The sequence below is a fragment of the Aethalodelphis obliquidens genome, unplaced genomic scaffold (genome assembly GCF_003676395.1).
Source record: "Aethalodelphis obliquidens isolate GAN/ISIS:26980383/991018 unplaced genomic scaffold, ASM367639v1 scaffold88, whole genome shotgun sequence".
Lineage (NCBI taxonomy): Eukaryota > Metazoa > Chordata > Mammalia > Artiodactyla > Delphinidae > Aethalodelphis > Aethalodelphis obliquidens.
Genome location: NW_020838032.1, coordinates 3,872,845 through 3,891,174, shown reverse-complemented (window position 1 = coordinate 3,891,174; position 18,330 = coordinate 3,872,845). Strand labels below are relative to the sequence as shown.

The following is an 18,330-nucleotide window of genomic DNA, read 5'->3' as shown; positions in this document are numbered from 1 at the left end:
GGAGTCTACCGGCCGGGGAGGTGCGGTTCACAAGGGCAGAATGGATTCGAGGCCCGGACAGCTACATACGTTTACATCTTCCTTTTTGGTCCAGCTTGGCAGTTCTTAAGAGCGTAGAATTACCGCAGATTCTCAATAAACATCCTCCTTCTCTCCCCCGCCTTTCCCCAAGCTGCTTGGGATGTTGAAATATGGTACTAACACAATGTTTGCTTTAGGTTGGAATCCAGCTTTACTGTAAGATGTGACTGGGCAGCTCGGGGAATACTTTTATAGCAAGTACCAGTCGATAGCTTGATGGAATACCTGTTGCTTGTCAGATCTTGTGGCTGCTCAGGGACTTCTGTCCTTTAATTCGGCAAACATTCCTGAGCCCCAGGCATTGTGCAGCCAGCACTATACCCAAGGCATACACAGGAAGCCTGGTAAACGGAAGGTCCAAGGAAGAATTGGAGATCCTGGTAGGAGAGAAGTGCAGTAGGGGCAGCAGATGGGAGAACGTCAAGAAAGGCGGCATATCGGACTTCCCTAGTGGCGCAGTGGTTGAGAGTCCGCCTGCTGATGCAGGGAACACGGGTTCGTGCCCCGGTCTGGGAAGATCCCACATGCCGTGGAGCGGCTGGGCCCGTGAGCCATGGCCGCTGAGCCAGCGCGTCTGGACCCTGTGCTCCGCAACGGGAGAGGCCACAACAGTGAGGCCCGCGTACCAAAAAAAAAAAAAAAAAAAAAAGGCGGTATTTCTAAGTGCTAAAGGGAAAAAGGAAGGAGGAGGTTGTGTGGAGTCTTGCTGGGGAGGATGGATTCTTGCTCAGTGTTTTGACGTGGAGAGAACTAATCAGTGAAGTGTTTTTTATTTTTATTTTAAAATGCTGGGCTGGGCTGGGCGAGGGCTTCCTCTCGCTCCCCGCCACGCGCGGAGTGTGAAGTGTTTATTAGAACCCAGTTTATCTTTCATCCTCTAGAGCCTACAGGATTGGATAGTTCAGAATTAGTTAAGTAATTTTCTCTCTGCTACTGAGACGCGATCGCATTGACAGTAAGAGAATAGTTGTTTTCCAAGCCCCGCTGTGCACAGAAGAAACTGTGGGATTAGGCGAGGTAGTGTGGAATCGTCTCTTGGTTTCATCTTTAACTAGGTGGGTGATTTGACTAGGTGGTGATCTGTGACTAGGTGGGTGATCACGTTCCTTCTCATGCCTTGTCTCCTAAAGATATGAAGATTAAATGAAAAGCTCTTGGAAGACTGCACAGCACACAGCAGCACTCCATAAACGGTGCTAATTGGTAATAGATATTCAAAGATGCTATGAATTTTGAAAATACTTCATATGATACAATGTCATTATACATTTGTCCAAAGCCACAGAATGTGCTACACCAAGAATGAATCTTAATGTAAACAGTGGACTCCAGGTGACAATGATGTGCCCATGTAGGTTCATGGATTGTAACAAATGTCCCACTCCGGTACAGGATGTGGACAGTGGTGGAGGTTGGTGTGCTGCAGGGGCCATAAGGGAACTCTCTACTTTCTGCTCAATTTTGCTGTGAACCTAAACCTGCTCTAAAAAGTAAAGTTTATTAATAAAAATGTAAAAAAAAGATGCCATGTATTTTTATCAATTATTGAAAAAATGTTATACAGTTGCGTAGCACTGTTCAGGTTTCAGAAGAACCCTTGAGCACATCATCTCATTGGAGCCTCACTACTTTGAGCCACACAGAGGAGCGCTGGCATGGCTATTTTATAAATGATGCTTAAACTCAAGCCCTTTAGTATAGTGCCTTAGACACTATTTAAAAAATCCAGTCCTGAATTTTCTGATTGAGGATCCTGTGTATGACTAATAGCTTTCTTTCCTCTATTTAATACACACTACTCAGTTTTTAACTTGTTGGCTGTTTTGCATGTATGTGCTCAGCCACATAATCTGCTTGTCAGTGGATCAGGCATACCTAATGTTACTTGAAAATGGTGCAGATCCCTCAAAGAAACTGGCATGTTAGAAGAAAGTGTCTTCATGACTATATAAAAAATGTGTGCTCCTTTATCTCAGAGCAGCAGCTGTTGTGTGGTGTTGAAGTTAGGCGGGTGTGGAGACTGTTGAAGTGGTCCCAAGCTGTAACCACTTCTAGATTTCCACTAATAGGTTAAAAACTTACAATAGGGAAATGTTCAACACTGCACTTCAGGATTTAATTTCAGGGTTCTAGACATTTAAAAAAGTGTTTTCTCAGTAAGACCGCACTTGATCCTCACTACTGTGCAAGGGCAGGTATGGTTTCCATTTTACAGGCAAGGAAAATGAACTGCTAAAAGGTCAGAGGGATTTGCCACACTCTCAGCTGGAATAATGGCAGAGCCAGAATCTAATTAAGCCTAGAATTCCACTCAGTGGAAAGTGTGCTAAATTCTTGACTGCTGCTGTCCAAACAAGACTGCTTTCAAAGAAAAAGAAGTACCGAGCACATCTTTGCAATTTTAGGGAGGTTTGTTAAATTCTGTTTGCTTTTCAACATTTTTTTTGCCGTAATACTGAACCCTACTGACTTATCTACCCAGGATTTTTTCCACTAGGGTTATATATATATATACACACACATATATTTGAATAAACTGAAGTTATCTGAGAACATTTAATAACATCTCTAAGTGTGCACATTCCTGCTACTGTACACACTGAGCAAGAGATTAAAAAGTGTAGATTGGGTGTATAAAAAATGGATTTCATATTTTTGTTCTTGAGAGAAAGAGGAAGGGAGAACCCTGGTGGTGGGGCATTTTTGCAGCTTGTAAGAGACAGACCAGCTGCATCTGCAAGATAGCCACACCCTGGAAACTGGACTCAGCATGGAGCAGATGTTCCTGTCCCCCAGCTGGGGTGCTGAGAAGGGGCTGTGACCAGCATCCAAGTAAAGGGAGTAAAGAGAACCAAGGGCAATACATTATCCAGGTCTGCTGGCAAATACTAGTCACTGTCCCACTGATTCAGTGTGACGAACTGAAAATCAAAAAGCTATCAAATACATTAGGCAGAATCTACTTTAGAAATCAGAATAAAATGTAGGAAACTTTCAACATTCTTCAAAGTATATATGAAAATATGGTTTCTATGAAAAGGAAGATAATAAGAACAAACTAAAAGAATGAGAGGAAAAGGAAGGTGGTGGGTTAGGTAAGTTCAAGAAAGTTACAAGTGCAATAACAAACCTCATGTTAGAGCAAACAGCAGGATGACACTAAAAATCAAGCCAGTCACGTGGAGGTTAAACTTGACAAGCTTTCCTAACCGGAAAGGAAAGAGATGATAGGGAGAGGCATTTGAGAATAGACAAAAGTATTTTTGAGAACTAAAATTATGAATATAGATATTCTCTCAAGTTAAAAAGAAAAAACCTTAGGTGGGGAGAGACATTGGATTCACTTTTGTTTCAGACAAATGTCACTGATACAAAAGTTACAGGGAGAAATAAACACAGAAGCATCCAAGCAGAAAAATAAAACCTATAAGGGAACAAAAATCAGGTTGGCCCCAATCTCGTTACTATGCCAGAAGACAACAGAATGCCATCAACAGTCTTTCCAAAGAAAGTGACAAGAATTACGTGTCCAGTCAACTTTTACGTGCGAAGGCAAGAGAAGAAAAGAGGAGCAGCGGAGGAAAGTCAGGTAGAGCAGTTTTAGCCCAGGGTGCTTAATTCACTTGTTAATTCATGAGTTTCTGTTCATTCAAAACTGAGTAAGGAATAATGCCTAATTCTTTCTACCACAACTTCCCTACTCTAAAGTTCATTTTTTTTTTTCTTTTTTTCGCTGCCCCGCGTGGCTTGCAGTATCTCAGTTCCCTGGCCAGGGACTGAACCTGGGCTACAGCAGTGAAAGCCCCGAATCCTAACCACTAAGCCAAAGGGAACTCCCCTCTAAAGTTAATTTTGATATGGTTCTTTTTTAGCTGGAAAATGTCTCCAAGTAATTTGTTTAAAAGAAGGGCACACAAGGTGTGCTACTTTCTGAGCCCTCTTCTACCTGGGAACGTTTGCCCAGCAAGCACCCCCTGCAGCCCTTCCTATGCATTCACCCCCCATAAATCTGTGCCTCTTACTGGCACACTCTCAGGACTTGGCAGGCGTCGGGTGTCAATAAACACCAGATCGAATGAGCACATGTAAAGGGAACACGGGATAAAGAGGAGCAGATCTGTACTGCCCTTCATCCTTGACCTAGTTTCCTCAGAAAATGTAGGACTCTCAGTGGAAAGTAATATGGATAAAGTTACAGGTTGAAAATGTGATTTTATTTCAAAATGATAAATAAACCGAGGCATAGTTTAGACCATGTACTACTTCTGAAGGGCTTGTGAATTAGAGAAACAGTTCCAGGAGGGCTCCAGTCAGACCAATCAAACTCATGATTGGCAGAGATAGCCTCTTTAATAATCAGGGATTTTAAAAGTCCTCCACCCTAATTTCTGAATATCATAAAAAGTAAAAATTACTTTTGTCATTTTTCCTTTGAAAATGTTTTTAGCAGCAAACAGGACTCTTTTGTTTTCCTTACTTCATTTTTATGACCATAGTAGTTATATGTCAACTTACTTAAAATTAGAGAGGGAAGAAAACTAAAAGCCCCTCAGTGGCACTGCTCATCCACGGAAGGCTCACATAAATAGGTACTCATGTTCACGTTATCACTTCTTCTACAAATATCAATAAAGTAAGGTTTGTAAATCGTAAATACAGTAGTGGCAGTTCACACATATTTGACACGCTTTCACACAAGGATTCAGTCAACAACAATAAATATAATTTCCCCTCTTCAAAACAAACAAACAAAAAGGATTTATAAGGGAAAAAAAGGATTAATTTACTTGGAGTTCATCAGCACACCAATTTTAGTGTGCTTTGAAAGAATTAAAAAGCATGAAATTGTATTCCTGAATACTGGCCCATAATTACATTTTTTTTTTAAACCTGTCTTCAATACATACATCATGGCTTTCTATTAAAATCCTTAAATCTACAGGGATTTGTAGTAGGTAAGACTATATAAAAATTTTTTTTCCTCATTAACAATTTCATTAAGTTAAAAAAAAAAATCGGACATTTCCCTTAAATGTTAAGTTGAAGCCTGATCTATGCTGCTGTGTCCTGTGAAATGAACCTAATTTTCAAAGTGAATAGGAACGCCTGAGTGGCCATTTAGAGTGCGGCATTTTCCTTCCCTCATGATTCCTGCTGGGTCCTCTTCGCTGAGGCTTTTCCCTGAGTCATATATTTACTGGAAAGGCTACCTAGAGGAGGGGAAAAAACAAAACCCAACATAAATGAAACAAGCCTCACTTTATCGTAAACGCCATACAATTACTTCTTATTGTTAATTATTCACAGAAACTTTTCATACTGGTCACTTGTTTTGAATCAAGTAATTTGGCTAGATATATTGTAAAAAGGTATATATAGAACATTATCTATTAAACATAAGCCTCGTCACATTCTTTCTAAATGCAGACGAGTTGCTAGAGTGACGTCATTTTAATACATTTGCATGCTCACTATTTACATATTGGTACAGAAGGCCAGGTGAACTTTTAAAGGCTCTGCTCTGCATCTGCAACCAAACAGAATAGATTGCAAAGAATACTTTGGTCAGAAATATATATCTTGGGTCATTACTCTGACGACACGAAGCTGTGAATGGTGATATTGTAGCCATAAGTCATTGATTTAAAAGAAAAAAAGGAAATTTATTATATTTACAGGTGAAGGACAGAAATAAAGACTGCTAATTAAATGCATACCACAGAACAGTTAATAAGTTCTGTTCTGGAGTCTAAACAAATCGATCAACGAAGCAAGAAAACTGAGAAATTCTTAAGTGATTACTTGTAAGAAAGTAGTATATAACAAAGGTTATACACATTGATTATATACATTTCAAATCAATGGGGGAAAGTATGGATTGTTCAATAACTGGTATTGTGTCAAATAAGTAATTTTGGAAGAAAAGGGTTAGAGAAGTTTCCTCCCTCACATCATACTTTTCCTCCCCACCTAATTCCAAATGAATTATAGAATTAAATATAAGAGAGTCAAAGTATAAGAAGTAGTGGCTATTTATACAATCTTGGGGTGGGGAAACAGTTTCCTAAGTACATCACATTATATTTTATTTATGAAAAAGGCTTTCTGTGCTTAGTACTAAAGAAGTTACAAATCAATAGAGAAAAGATGAACACCAATAGATAGCTGGTGAAAGAAAAAGCAATATATGAAAGAGAAAAAGACAGCACAAAAAAATATTCAATATCAATGGGTAATCAAAGAAATGCAAACAAGATACCAATTCCTAACCACCAAATTGTTTGAAGGAAAAGCAGAAGGACAGGGAAGTGGGTAGAAATTTTGGTAAAGGAATATTCATACAAACCTTACAATAACTTAAGTATGCAAACAACTCAAATGTCCAGAACTTGTGATATGACTAAGTATATCATGAACAAAATAGGATTATTAGGTATGCAGAGGATAATTAATAACATGAAAAAAGCAGTTTATAAAACCACATGAATAATATTTCCATTAAAACTAAAAATTAAAAAAGGAAAAACCCTACCAATCAGCTATTTGGCGCTTCATTTTCCTTATCTGTAAAATAAGGGCAATAACACCTACCCCCTTGGAGTTATTGTGACGATTAAATTAATTAATACATGTAAAGCAACTGAAACTGGCACATAGAAAGTACTCAATAAATGCTAACTATTATCATTACACTGATGTAAAAAGCTGGGAAGATTTTACCTCCAAAACCTAAACAATAGTTAATGCTCTAGAACGGGACAAGTATAAATGGCTTTTATTTTCATTTTGCTTAAACTATACTTTCTAAAATGTCCAAAGCCAAAATATTAAGTATGCAAATATAAACTTATGCCCCCCAAAAGCAAACTTTTCGAAGCAGGACATCTAGATAGTCAACTCACAGTGAAAAATGAGTGCTATGTCAGGAAGATTCAAAGTACTCTGCTTGTGTATAAATACCATATTTATACCACGGAGTGTCTACTGGTCAAAAATACACATCTTTGATATTCTGAACTGCACAAAGTATTGAGGACAGGCTTTTCACTTGAAGGACAAAAATTTAGATCACTGCACCTCATATTCTACACACACTTCGGATGGATTAAAGATCTAAATAGGAAAAATAAGGTTTTAAAGCTAATAGAAAAAAATACAGTTGTATATCTTTATAACCTCAGGCTAGGGAAGAATTTCTGAAAGATAACCCTAAAATCATGAATCACATGTCCATGAAAACTAATCAGGGAAAACCAATCATCTGATTATCTCAAAATTAAAAACTGAAGTGGCAATAGATACAAGGTGAAAGACAAGACATACTGGAGGAAGATATTAAGGAAGTATATAATAATAAATGCTCAGTATTCAGAATGAAGAACGCTTGTAAATTATTAAGGAAATGATAATGCAACAGGAAAACGGGCAAATGATCTGAACAGACCATTTATAGAAGAGGAACTCCAACTGGCCAGTTAACATAGAAAAAGGTGCTTAGCATCACCAGAGTCAAAAAAATACCCATTAGAACAACACCAAAGTATTTCTCACTCATCAGATTTGTAAGAATAAAAACTGCTGATGGGAGTGATAATTGTTTCAACCAATGAGAGGGTATACGACAATATCTAACTAAACTGAAAAGGCACATATGCACATATGAAAATGCGCTATGACCCAACAATTTGACTTCTAGGTACTCAAACCCTATAGAATCTCTAAAACATGCTCAAGAAGACTCACACAAGAATGATCATTACAACACTGTTTATAATAGGAAAAAATCAGAGGTAATCTAAATGTTCACGTACTAGGTAATGGCTACATAAAATATTCTGTATTTGTATGATGCAATACTGTAAAGAAAGAGGCTAAATCTATATACAACAACATATATAAATTTCAAAGTAATTTCGTTAAATAGATATAAAAAAGCAGGTTGTAGAACATTCTTATTATACAGTGTGATATGTCATTTAAATTTAAATATTCACCAAGGATATGTATATTAAAGGATACATAAGTAAGGGCTTAAAAAGAACTGGTACCTGAAGTCATAATAATGGATCCTCTGGGATGGAGGGGGACATGACAGACAGAATGGGCCTGAGGTAGTCACCATCTTAACCTTTTATTAACAAATGATTGAAAAGAAAATGTGAAAAAATAACGCCAATTCTCTAATAGATGGGTAGTTGTTATATTATCTGTACCTTTAAAAAAATTTTTCCCCAAAATGTTAAGAAACCATTCTTTTCTAAGAATAGTACTTATAGTTTTATTACTGCATCACTTAAACATGTAGTCCTATATATATATATATATATATATATATATATACACACACAAAATCTCATCATACCTGAAGAAACTTCATATAAAAAATTCACATGTAAAAAGATAAAACTATGGGACTTCCCTGGCAGTCCAGTGGTTAAGTCTCCACACTTCCAGTGCAGGGGGCACATATTCGATCCCTGGTTGGGAACTAAGAACCCACATACCGCATGGTGCGGCCACAAAAAAAGATAAAACTGCTAGAAATAAAATATGAATTTTTATGTAATCTGGGGGAAGAACATGAAATTCTTAAAATTGTGTAAGCATGACTTGAAACTACCCTAAAGCTGGCTAGATCAAACTACTAAAACAAACAAACAAATGTTATGTATGGCAAAATAAATCATAAATGAGGCTGAAAGAATAATAAACTGGTGGTAGTGGCGAAGCCTACTGTAACTCATTTGACAAAGCATGAATGAATTTCTAAGTAGAAAGAACTAAAGACAAAAATGAATCCTCAACGAAAATACAAAGATATAACATGAAGAAATACAAATGAGAACATGGGAAATGTTAGTGTTTAATGGTAATAGAACTTCAAGCAGACTGGCAAAAAAGGACTACCCTAATGGAGTGAGGGTATGGAAAGTTTGTGAATGACTCTCTGAGATTGTCAACAATCACAACACGGCATTAATTGTATCTCTGTCGAAACATGCATACCTTTAAACCTATTATCCTCCTACATGGGTATTTATCCTGAGGAAATAACTAGACAAACATGCAAATATACATTATAATGTTTAAACAGTGGTCTTCAACCTTGGGTACTTGTATTCCTGAATAGCTTAACAGGACAAGTGCTTAACGTATTCGTTGGGCAATCAGAGAGCTGACCACAGTGCTTCAATTTCTGAGTTCTTTCTGAGAATGCCTTTGTGGCCCAGGCTTTGGGCTGGTTCTCAGGAATCACACCACTTTTTCTTTCCCCTTTCACAAGACAGAGAGGCATACCTTCTAACCATCCACCTCTTAATGTGGTACATTGCCCCAGGGTGAAAAAAAAACTTTGGGAGGCAGGGAGGCACACAGAATGCTGGTATCTGTGATAAAATGTGAATGCCTCTAATAAAAACCCAAATTTTTAGCTTTCATAAAATTACACTGATAGCTGATGACCATCAAAATAATTTCTGATGATGCATTATTATGTGATTTTTGGTCAGTTAATTAAAAAAGGAATGAAAATAACTGAGTGGCACTGTTGTAATACATCTTCCCTTCCCAGACTCCTAAAGGTATTTCTTATTACTTTTAATTTGCTATCATAAAGACTAATGAGTTTTCTCAATGTTTACCAAGTATAAAAACAAAAAGATTAGGAACAGAAATGATTCACTGTTTCAGTCCTGCAGTAAGTAGTACTGATCCAAAGTTGAATGAATGCATGGGGAAAAAAATCCCATCTAAATAAAGGACAGTCATTTTCAGTAAGTAAACATAAAAAGCAATTTTTAATCAAAATTTGTAACATTTGTTTTGGCTAATTATATTATTCTTATAACTATAAAAATAATTTAGAAGAAATGTTTACACTTTGAGATTTAATAAAAAGCTTAAAAATTCAATTTATATAAAAAAATTCAATCTATATAAACACTTCTGTTGCAGATAAGTATGATAGGCTGGTCAATAAAATGCTTGAAATATATATGATTAAAAGGTACCATCTTAAGATAAAATTCCATGGAAGTGAAACAAAAGAATTCAAGGCGGAAAAAAAAAAGATGTAAAATTTCTGCAATAATATTTACATTTCATTTGATACATTTAAGCTTGATTTAAAAGTTTTGTTTTTAAAATGCCAATATTTACAAAAAACCTCCAGAAATTACATGTTTTGCAATTATGATGAAAAATGGAGATATAAACTTAAACACATACAAGGAGATATATTGGTGGTTCAACATTTTGGGGGAGAGTATGCGAGCAAGAAAGTTTTGAAGACACTGACATAACAAATGTTTGAAAAGAGCTAGCTCATTAATAAGGAATGGTTAAATAAATAATGTATATTCATATACTGGAATATCAAGAAGGGTATGAAAAAGAATGATCTATATTCACTGATACTAAGATCTCCCCATATGGTTTCTAAAAAGTGCTTCTATTATTTTGAATTTACTATCATAAAGAGAACTGTGTTTTTGTTTTTAATAAGTAGGCTTTAACATTCTGGTTAAGGAAAAAAGTATACATCATCATGAAGGAGAAAAGATATCCACCAATCTCTTACAGTATCTCCAATTTTTAAGATTTCAAATCCTGGGATTAAAATGGAATAAACGAAGAGACAGAGGTAGTTTCTTTGGAAAAGTAATTTTCTTTGCAAAAACGGTAGAGGATTAAGAAATAGAAAAATGTTAGTTTTCTGAGATTCTCATACTGAACAGTTTATGACTATGGTTCTCCAATCTCCACATACTCCTGTTTTGTTAAAAATTTCCATTATATATTTGTCCTAGAAGTTAGAGAGAAGTACAGCATGGTTGGAGACTTTGCGTTAACCACAGTAATAAGAGTAGTAATAATTTATTGAGTGATGTGTGCCAGATGCTGTGTTAAGGGCTTTACATATATGAAATTAATCCTTACAATTGCCCTGTGAGATATCATCCCCAATTTATCGACAAGGAAACTGAGGCACTGAGAGGTTCGATAACTCGACAGAGGTAATGCAGCTAGTAAATGACTGAGCTGGATTTCAGACTCAAGTAAGTCTGATTTTAACACTCGTATTCTTGATTATTCTTCCAAACTTACTGAATATCTAAGGCACTGTGTTGGCTGTGTGTATGTGCTGGAGGGAGGAAACAATGAAGATCAAGGAAATTCATGGAATTTTCTATCTACTACTATCACATTTGAGAGTTAAGAACTATACGTAGCTTAGTGGAAAGGAATGGAGGGAGGTATCAGGAGAGGAAAAGAGAACTTGGTTGAGTGCTTACTACTGAATGGGTGCTTTAATCTTCTCAGCACCCGATGACACAGATGGTGCTACTGCCAATTTTATAAATGTGACATCTGGAGCTCAGAGCAGCTAATTTCTTCTAAGGTCAATATAACTGATGTGTGAGAGCAGGGGCTGTCCACACCAGCAGGCTCTTGTTAGGAAACTACCCGTGCATCACAGATAAATAAGCCTGTGAAAAGGAAGAGCTTTTTGGAAACTTAATACTACTTACAGTTGAGACATATTTCACATCTATAACAACATAGATAACTTGTATAAATTTACCATGGGTAAATTTGACAGTATTAACAGTTGTCAATAAATTAAACTTGAAGTTTAATTTATTGGAAAGGATAAATTTTAACCACCTATGTTTTCTTTTCTGGTATAAAGTAAACCTATTTATTGTAATAAACTTACTACAGGAAAAAAATAAAGTTTTACAGTTATTCAAAAGATTTATAAATATGTAAGTCTTTTACTCAGAAGAAAATTTATTGAAATCCTAACTTACTGTCAATTGGTAATGCCATTTCTAGGCATATGTCTAATATCTGTATTTCTCCCCCACTTAAAAAATTATACAATTATAAAGTTTTACTCTCAAGATGTGTAAAGCCTTTAGCAGAAGCAATGCCGACAGATGCCCTGCGGGAATATCAACCCCATCAGCACCCCCTGTCAACCTCCGCCCTCGCTGCATGCAGCTACTGTTCTAAGTGCTTTTATGAGGGTTTCTCAACAGCCATACCAGGCAAGTGATAGTAGTGCTATTATCCCCTTGTAACAGATGAGGAAACTGAAGGAAGTGGAGGATAAGATCACAAAGCTAGAAATCACACCATGCGATCTGATGGCAAAGCCGATATTCAGAAACACCTTATCCTTGGCAAAACAAATATCTCAACTAAGCAAGGATCAGTATTTTCTTATGTAAAATGTTCTGGAAATGCCTGTTCAAGGCTGAAGCTTGTAAAAACAACGCTCTTTTGCCTTGCTTACATCTGGTAACCTTGTGATCCTCAAACTCTCAGAGGATCTACGGGAAACAATCCCACAAACTGCAGTGGAGTCTGTTTCCCAAACACTTTCATCTGTTGAAGTAGCTTTCAGAGGCAGCCTGTCAATCTCATCCATCTTTCATGGCTGCTGCCATTGTCAATCAAATCCTCTCACGATAGGCCCCATTCTCTTTTCACACAATTTCATTTTGAGTGTTTTCCCGTAGAACTTTTCTTATTTTTAAGTCCATGCATTCCACTGACAGCAATTACAAGACCTTCCCAGGAAAGAGGTGCTCTCGCCTGTTCTTACAGAGTCTCCTATGTCTTTACCTTTCATGGACACCATATTCCCCTATTGGGTAAGGGTGGCAATTCTCTGAAGATTTCTGTTTCTCTTTGAGTTGTTCTACCTCACTGTGCACACCAACCTCAATACTCAGGCCTTTTAAATTTTGATTGTAAAGAGATTTGATGCCATTTCAAATGTTTTTTCCAATCATTAAAAAAAAAAACCCAACTGTAAAATTAGCATATCATAAAAATAAATGCCTACTTCTATGTAGATCATTTTATATACTAGAGATAAATCATCGTGGTACTGACAGAAACGGAAGTACTTAAATAATTTAATAATTCAATTAATTTTTCTCTTGTTAACATTCAAAGTAGAAACAACCAAATACTCTTTGCCTGGAGCTCTCAGCTTTCCCAGGGTGAGATCACTGTGCCCTGGCTTATTTCAGCCTGGTTTGGTGAAAGCTGGGAAGAGTTCTCTCTACGGTGGGACTCTGGAGGCTGCTGAGGCTCTGAGAGCGCTATCTCTCAGAAATAGCGCTGATGCACCTGATGGTAGCATACCTGATGGTATCTACACCTGATGGTAGATACAGATTAGCCTCTTCACTCTCTGTAAACTAACACAGGCACCTCTCCAATCTAAAAGCAAACATTCTTTGCACATTAGCAATAAGACACAATATGTAAAAGCTGAGCATAAAATATGTGGCTTGTTTTACATTATATATAAAAATGTCAGGTTATATCAATGAAGCTTTAAAATTTCAAAAACTTAACTTTTCTCATCAACTATACAATCAAGTTAAAAAGAGTACACATGCTCTATTTGCTTATAGAATGTTCCTCCTTTAACTCTACTTTATTGAAGATTAGAGAGAAAGAAAGAGAAAGAGAAGGCCTTCACAGCCTCCCATTTCCCCCTCCCTTTTAGCATCTTTCCTTAGGCCTGGGGCCTGGGTGGGGATGGGGCACTAACCCCACCTGGCACTAACCCACAGCTGAAGTTAAGCAGCCTACAGTTCTTCTAGCACTTCTCACCACAACTCTCTACAATCAGGTTTTTCTGCCCTCCACTCCAAAGAAATGGCTCTTTTCAAAGTCACAGTGAGTGACTTCTGTGTTGCCAAATAAAATGCTGAATTCTCAGTCTTTGGTGCACAGACCTATGAGCAGCAATTTGCATGAAGTCAATTCTCCCTCTTTGAGGCACTTTCTCCATTTGGACTCCGGGACCCAACTTGCTGCTTCTCCTTCCCCATGAACCATTTTTCCTGTGTCTCCTTGGTTTATTTTGCCTGAGCCTCTACATGCTTTTTCTCTTTTCTAAGTGATCGCAGCCAGACCCAGGACATAACTACCATCTATTATACATTGAGCATGCTCAAATTTGTATCTGCAGCCTGGATTTTGCTCTAAATGCCAGGCTCCTATATCTACTTGGCTACTCAACATCTCTACCCAATATCTAGCAGGTCTCTTAAAACTTACACGTCTAAAACCGAACTCTATTTCTCCCCATAATCTGTTCTCCCTGACGGTTCCCCGGCACAGGAAATTCAAACTCCATTCTTCTAGCTGCTCAGAGCAAAAATCACAATGTCTGCTCTGATTCTCAAAATCTCATGATCTTCTGTCATGCTTTATCATCTAACCCATCAACAGATCATGTTGGCGCTACCTTTAAAGTCTCCAGAACATTAGCAGTCCTCACTTCCTCCACCCCTTCTACCTACATCTAAGCCGTCCTCCACTCTCCCCTAAACTGTAGCAGGAGCCTCCCTGTTGGTTTGAATTTTCACCCTTGCCTCCTCATAATGAACCTTTTAAAACAATTCAGATAATACCACTCCTTTGCTCAAAACCTTCCAACAGTTGCCCATCTCATGTAGAGATAAAAATCCCATCCCTACCATTGCTGAAGGAGCTGCATGACCCACACTTGTATACCCTTGACTTCCCCTCCAACCAATCCTCCTCACCCTCATCCCACTTAGTGTCACCCACTCAGGACAAAACTGTTCTCAGCTCTGTTGTAAGAGTCTAACTCCAATTTCCTCTTGGCTTGCCTCTTTCTTTCACTTGATTCTCTGCTTAAATGTTACTCTATCAGAGAGGCCTCCTCCCTCCCAACATTCTCTTTCCCTTTTCCTGCTTTATATTTCTTAGCATCTGTCCCACGTGAAATATTTGTCTCTCTTCTGACAAGAATGCAGAGTAAATGAGAGAAGGGGCTTTGCTGATTCACTGCTGTATCTTCAGTGTTTAGGCCCACACCCTGAACTTAGAGGGGGCGGGTGGGTGGGAGGTGTGGCTTAATAAATATTTGTTGAAGGAATGAATAAATGACGCAGCTGAGAGAGAGAGTGTTCAGGTCAATGATTACTTTCTTTCCTTACTTTGGTGCATGGTAAATAATCTCCATGAGAATACACTGCTGACAAGACAGTGGCAATTTCAAAGCAGAAACAAAAAGTATAGAAGAGGAACAAATAACTAGACTATGGTTCCTACTCAAGGATGGTATAAGAATCACCTAGAACATTTAAAAAATACACAGGCCTAAGCCTAGCCCCTGAAGCATCTGATTTAAGAAATGAAGGTTGGGCTTCCCTGGTGGCGCAGTGGTTGAGAGTCCGCCTGCCGATGCAGGGGACACGGGTTCGTGCCCCGGTCCGGGAGGATCCCACATGCCGCGGAGCGGCTGGGCCCGTGAGCCATGGCTGCTGAGCCTGCGCGTCTGGAGCCTGTACTCAGCAACGGGAGAGGCCACAACAGTGAGAGGCCCACGTACCGCAAAAAGGAAAAAAAAAAGAAATGAAGGTGGGGTCAGGGTAGCTGTATTTTTAAAAGTTCCCCAAGTGATTCTGATGTCCAATCCCTGTTAAAACCACTTATTCAAAGGAAGTGCCTCAAAAGGCATGTGGTACACTATGCAGTAAATAAAATAACACACATTTTTTTTTTTTCAAACCCACATACCTGACTGGGGACTCAAAAATATAGATGTTTTTTGTTTCTTTTGGTCTTCATGTAAAAGCACTGCCTAAAAAACGAAATAGACTGGTTTACAAAGTCGAAAGGAACAGCATCCGAAACAGCCTGAAAACTGTAACTAAATCCAAGGAGAGCTGAAATTAGGCATGTGGGTGGCAGAACTTTGCAAGTTAATCAACAAGCAAGACACATCTGCAGGACCCCTTAAAGCACACCCGGTGAGCTGGTGCACAGCAAGCTCATCACAACCTGTGCCTCGGGCAGAGCAGAGGAGCCACGAGGATGGAGACAGGGCCTGGGGCAGCCCAGCACCTCCGAGCACCTGGCACAGAGCTGCTAGCACTCAGTACGTGTTTGCAGGAGAGACAGAGGATGGGAGGGTTTCCTGCTCAGGCCTGAGCTAGGTTTACCTGAACAAATGTGCCAGTTGGTCTCAAAGGGCTAGGTGAAGAAGGGGATCCAAATACACAATCAGATTTAGACAGACCTGAGAAAGAAATCAGCACTTTTTGTTCCTACTTTAAATCCAAAGTAGTAGCCCTGTTTCAAACTTTCACAGAATGATTTTCTGTTGACGTGACAGAAACTCTACTCAGTATACTGTGTGGACAAAATAATAACATATTGGAAGAAATGAGAGGGAGCAACATAATTTTTAGACAGAAAGAAGCTGATTATTTTTAATTGCTCTTGGAGGAAATTCACCATACTCTAGCCCCACTCCTCCCCTTTTTATTTTACTTTTATATTATGACTACTTGATTTAATGTGAAAACACTGCAGTCTGAAGAAACCAAGATTCTAGTGCTTTCCGTAGCTTTGATAATACACCATCCCTGCCCCAGGATATCCCATCTCTCTTTGATTTGCTACTGCCCCCTAGGCAGCCAGAATCACCACTCTAACTACTTTTTTTTTTTTAAATTTTGGTCAGATCTTAGTTCCCCGACCACAGACTGGCCCACAGCAGTGAAAGTGCCCCGAGTCCTAACCACTGGACGGCCAGGGAATTCCCTGCTCTAACTATTTTGAGAGATTCACTAGCAGGCAACTTGAAACTTGCTACTAGCTAGAAAGAAGAGATCATCCAAGCTGCGGGAGGACAGGGGCATTCCTTCACCACTCTTGTACCGAAGAGGAACGCAATGCTCCTGCTCTGAGTAAACACAACACCTGAGTTTTCTGAAGGGTAGCCTACAAAAGGAATTTTGGTGAGACTATATTACATCTTATCTATACCGTTTATAGTTTCCTCATCTGTAAACTGGAGATATCAATAATACCACATTTAATGGGGCTGTGGTGAAAATGAGATGAAATTACCCATCATAAGTGCTCAATGAATGTTAGCTATTGCTTTTAATTTCTTTTAAACATTTTACCTCTTATAATTATAAAAGAAGATCATTTTATTCTGGTATACATCCCTTGTTAGGGCAAAAAAGTTTGAATCTGAATTCCTTAGAAGTAGGACAAGCTGAAGCTGTAACTTTCATAAACATTTAAGTCCTATTTTAAAATCAATAATGAAAACAATTTAAAAATATACTTCTTTTCATATAAAGCTCATTTAAAAAAAATAAGGATAGCTGATCTAAAAAGTTTCTACCTTAAGAAAAAGAGATACTATATTGCTGATATGATATCATAGAATGGAAGAGAGGTATTAGTGTTCCAGGAACAACAAGGACTAGAGTGAGTATTTTAAGGAAATTGTCAGTGCTGACATTTTTTTATGCTGCACATAAACATCATTTACAATCGAGGACAAGAACGAGGTTACCACTTTAATCAAAAACATTATTTCTCAGGGTTTCATTTCCATGCTAATCAAATTTCATCCACTTTCACAGGTTTGTTCTGAGAAAAGAAAGTGAGAGCATATAAACTGCTTTGTAAACCATAATTTATCCCCCCACACACAAAGAACGCTTACTCTTAACAGTCTGTTAAAAAGATGCCCATAACGGACACTTCACCCATTTAATAGAAAAAGTGGATTAAGATCTGACAACTCAAAGGGGCAAGATCTGTGGATGATTTTCAACTATGGACTGATAGTATCAATATATTTTTCCTCATCATAAGAATAATCATGCTCACTGCAGAAAATTATTAAAATGATGAAATGCAAAGACAATCCGCTGCAGGTAGAGGCACCATTAACTGTGTAACCCTTCTACTTCTAGTCCCCTTTCTAGGCCTGTGCGCACATGTATTTAAACAACAATACAAGCGGCTCCTGCATGAACTGTATGGTGTCCTGAGATCACTCCCCCATGGCCCTGCAGCGCTTCCATTTCAAAAGTGCACACACTGAGTAGCAAAGCTCAAGTGGTAGCTTGTTTTCTGGTCACTTAGGTTACATTTTTTAGGTACTGGGGATTACCAGGTCTTCTATTCACTGATAATCTTATCAGAAAAGTCAACCAAATGACTCTGATAAGCCTCTCAAAAAACCAGCAATAAGTGTTCAAGACATAGAGAGGATCAGAAGTAAAGGCAGGAGAGGTGGGTTCACCTTCTTAAAAACAAAATCTTTTCCAGTAAATAGATCTGTTAAAGAAATAAATATAAATAAAATAGTTAAGAACTCTAAAAAAGAGATTTCCCTTGAGATGTGAGTGCAAACATCAAGGTGTGATGGGTGTGCAT

At 38.1% G+C, this 18,330-nt stretch overlaps 1 protein-coding gene across 13 annotated transcripts in view; it reads right to left on the bottom strand.

Annotated features, from left to right (window-relative positions):
• Nucleotides 1–4,273: 4,273 nt before the first annotated feature.
• TUT7 (terminal uridylyl transferase 7) overlaps nucleotides 4,274–18,330 on the bottom strand; it is a 67,367-nt gene continuing 53,310 nt past the window's right edge. For 3 of the 13 annotated variants that reach the window (XM_027094221.1, XM_027094220.1, XM_027094224.1), the window contains exons 27-29: nucleotides 16,086–16,162; nucleotides 15,661–15,724; nucleotides 4,274–5,291 (exon numbers count right to left, since the gene is read on the bottom strand). In XM_027094221.1, the coding sequence (XP_026950022.1) occupies nucleotides 5,224–5,291; nucleotides 15,661–15,724; nucleotides 16,086–16,162 (209 nt within the window). In that variant the 3' untranslated portion in view covers nucleotides 4,274–5,223. Of the gene's footprint in view, nucleotides 5,292–5,371; nucleotides 8,210–9,926; nucleotides 11,571–15,660; nucleotides 15,725–16,085; nucleotides 16,163–17,015; nucleotides 18,232–18,330 lie in introns of those variants that run through there. The other 10 variants (XM_027094227.1, XM_027094226.1, XM_027094223.1 and 7 more) reach the window with 9 other exon arrangements.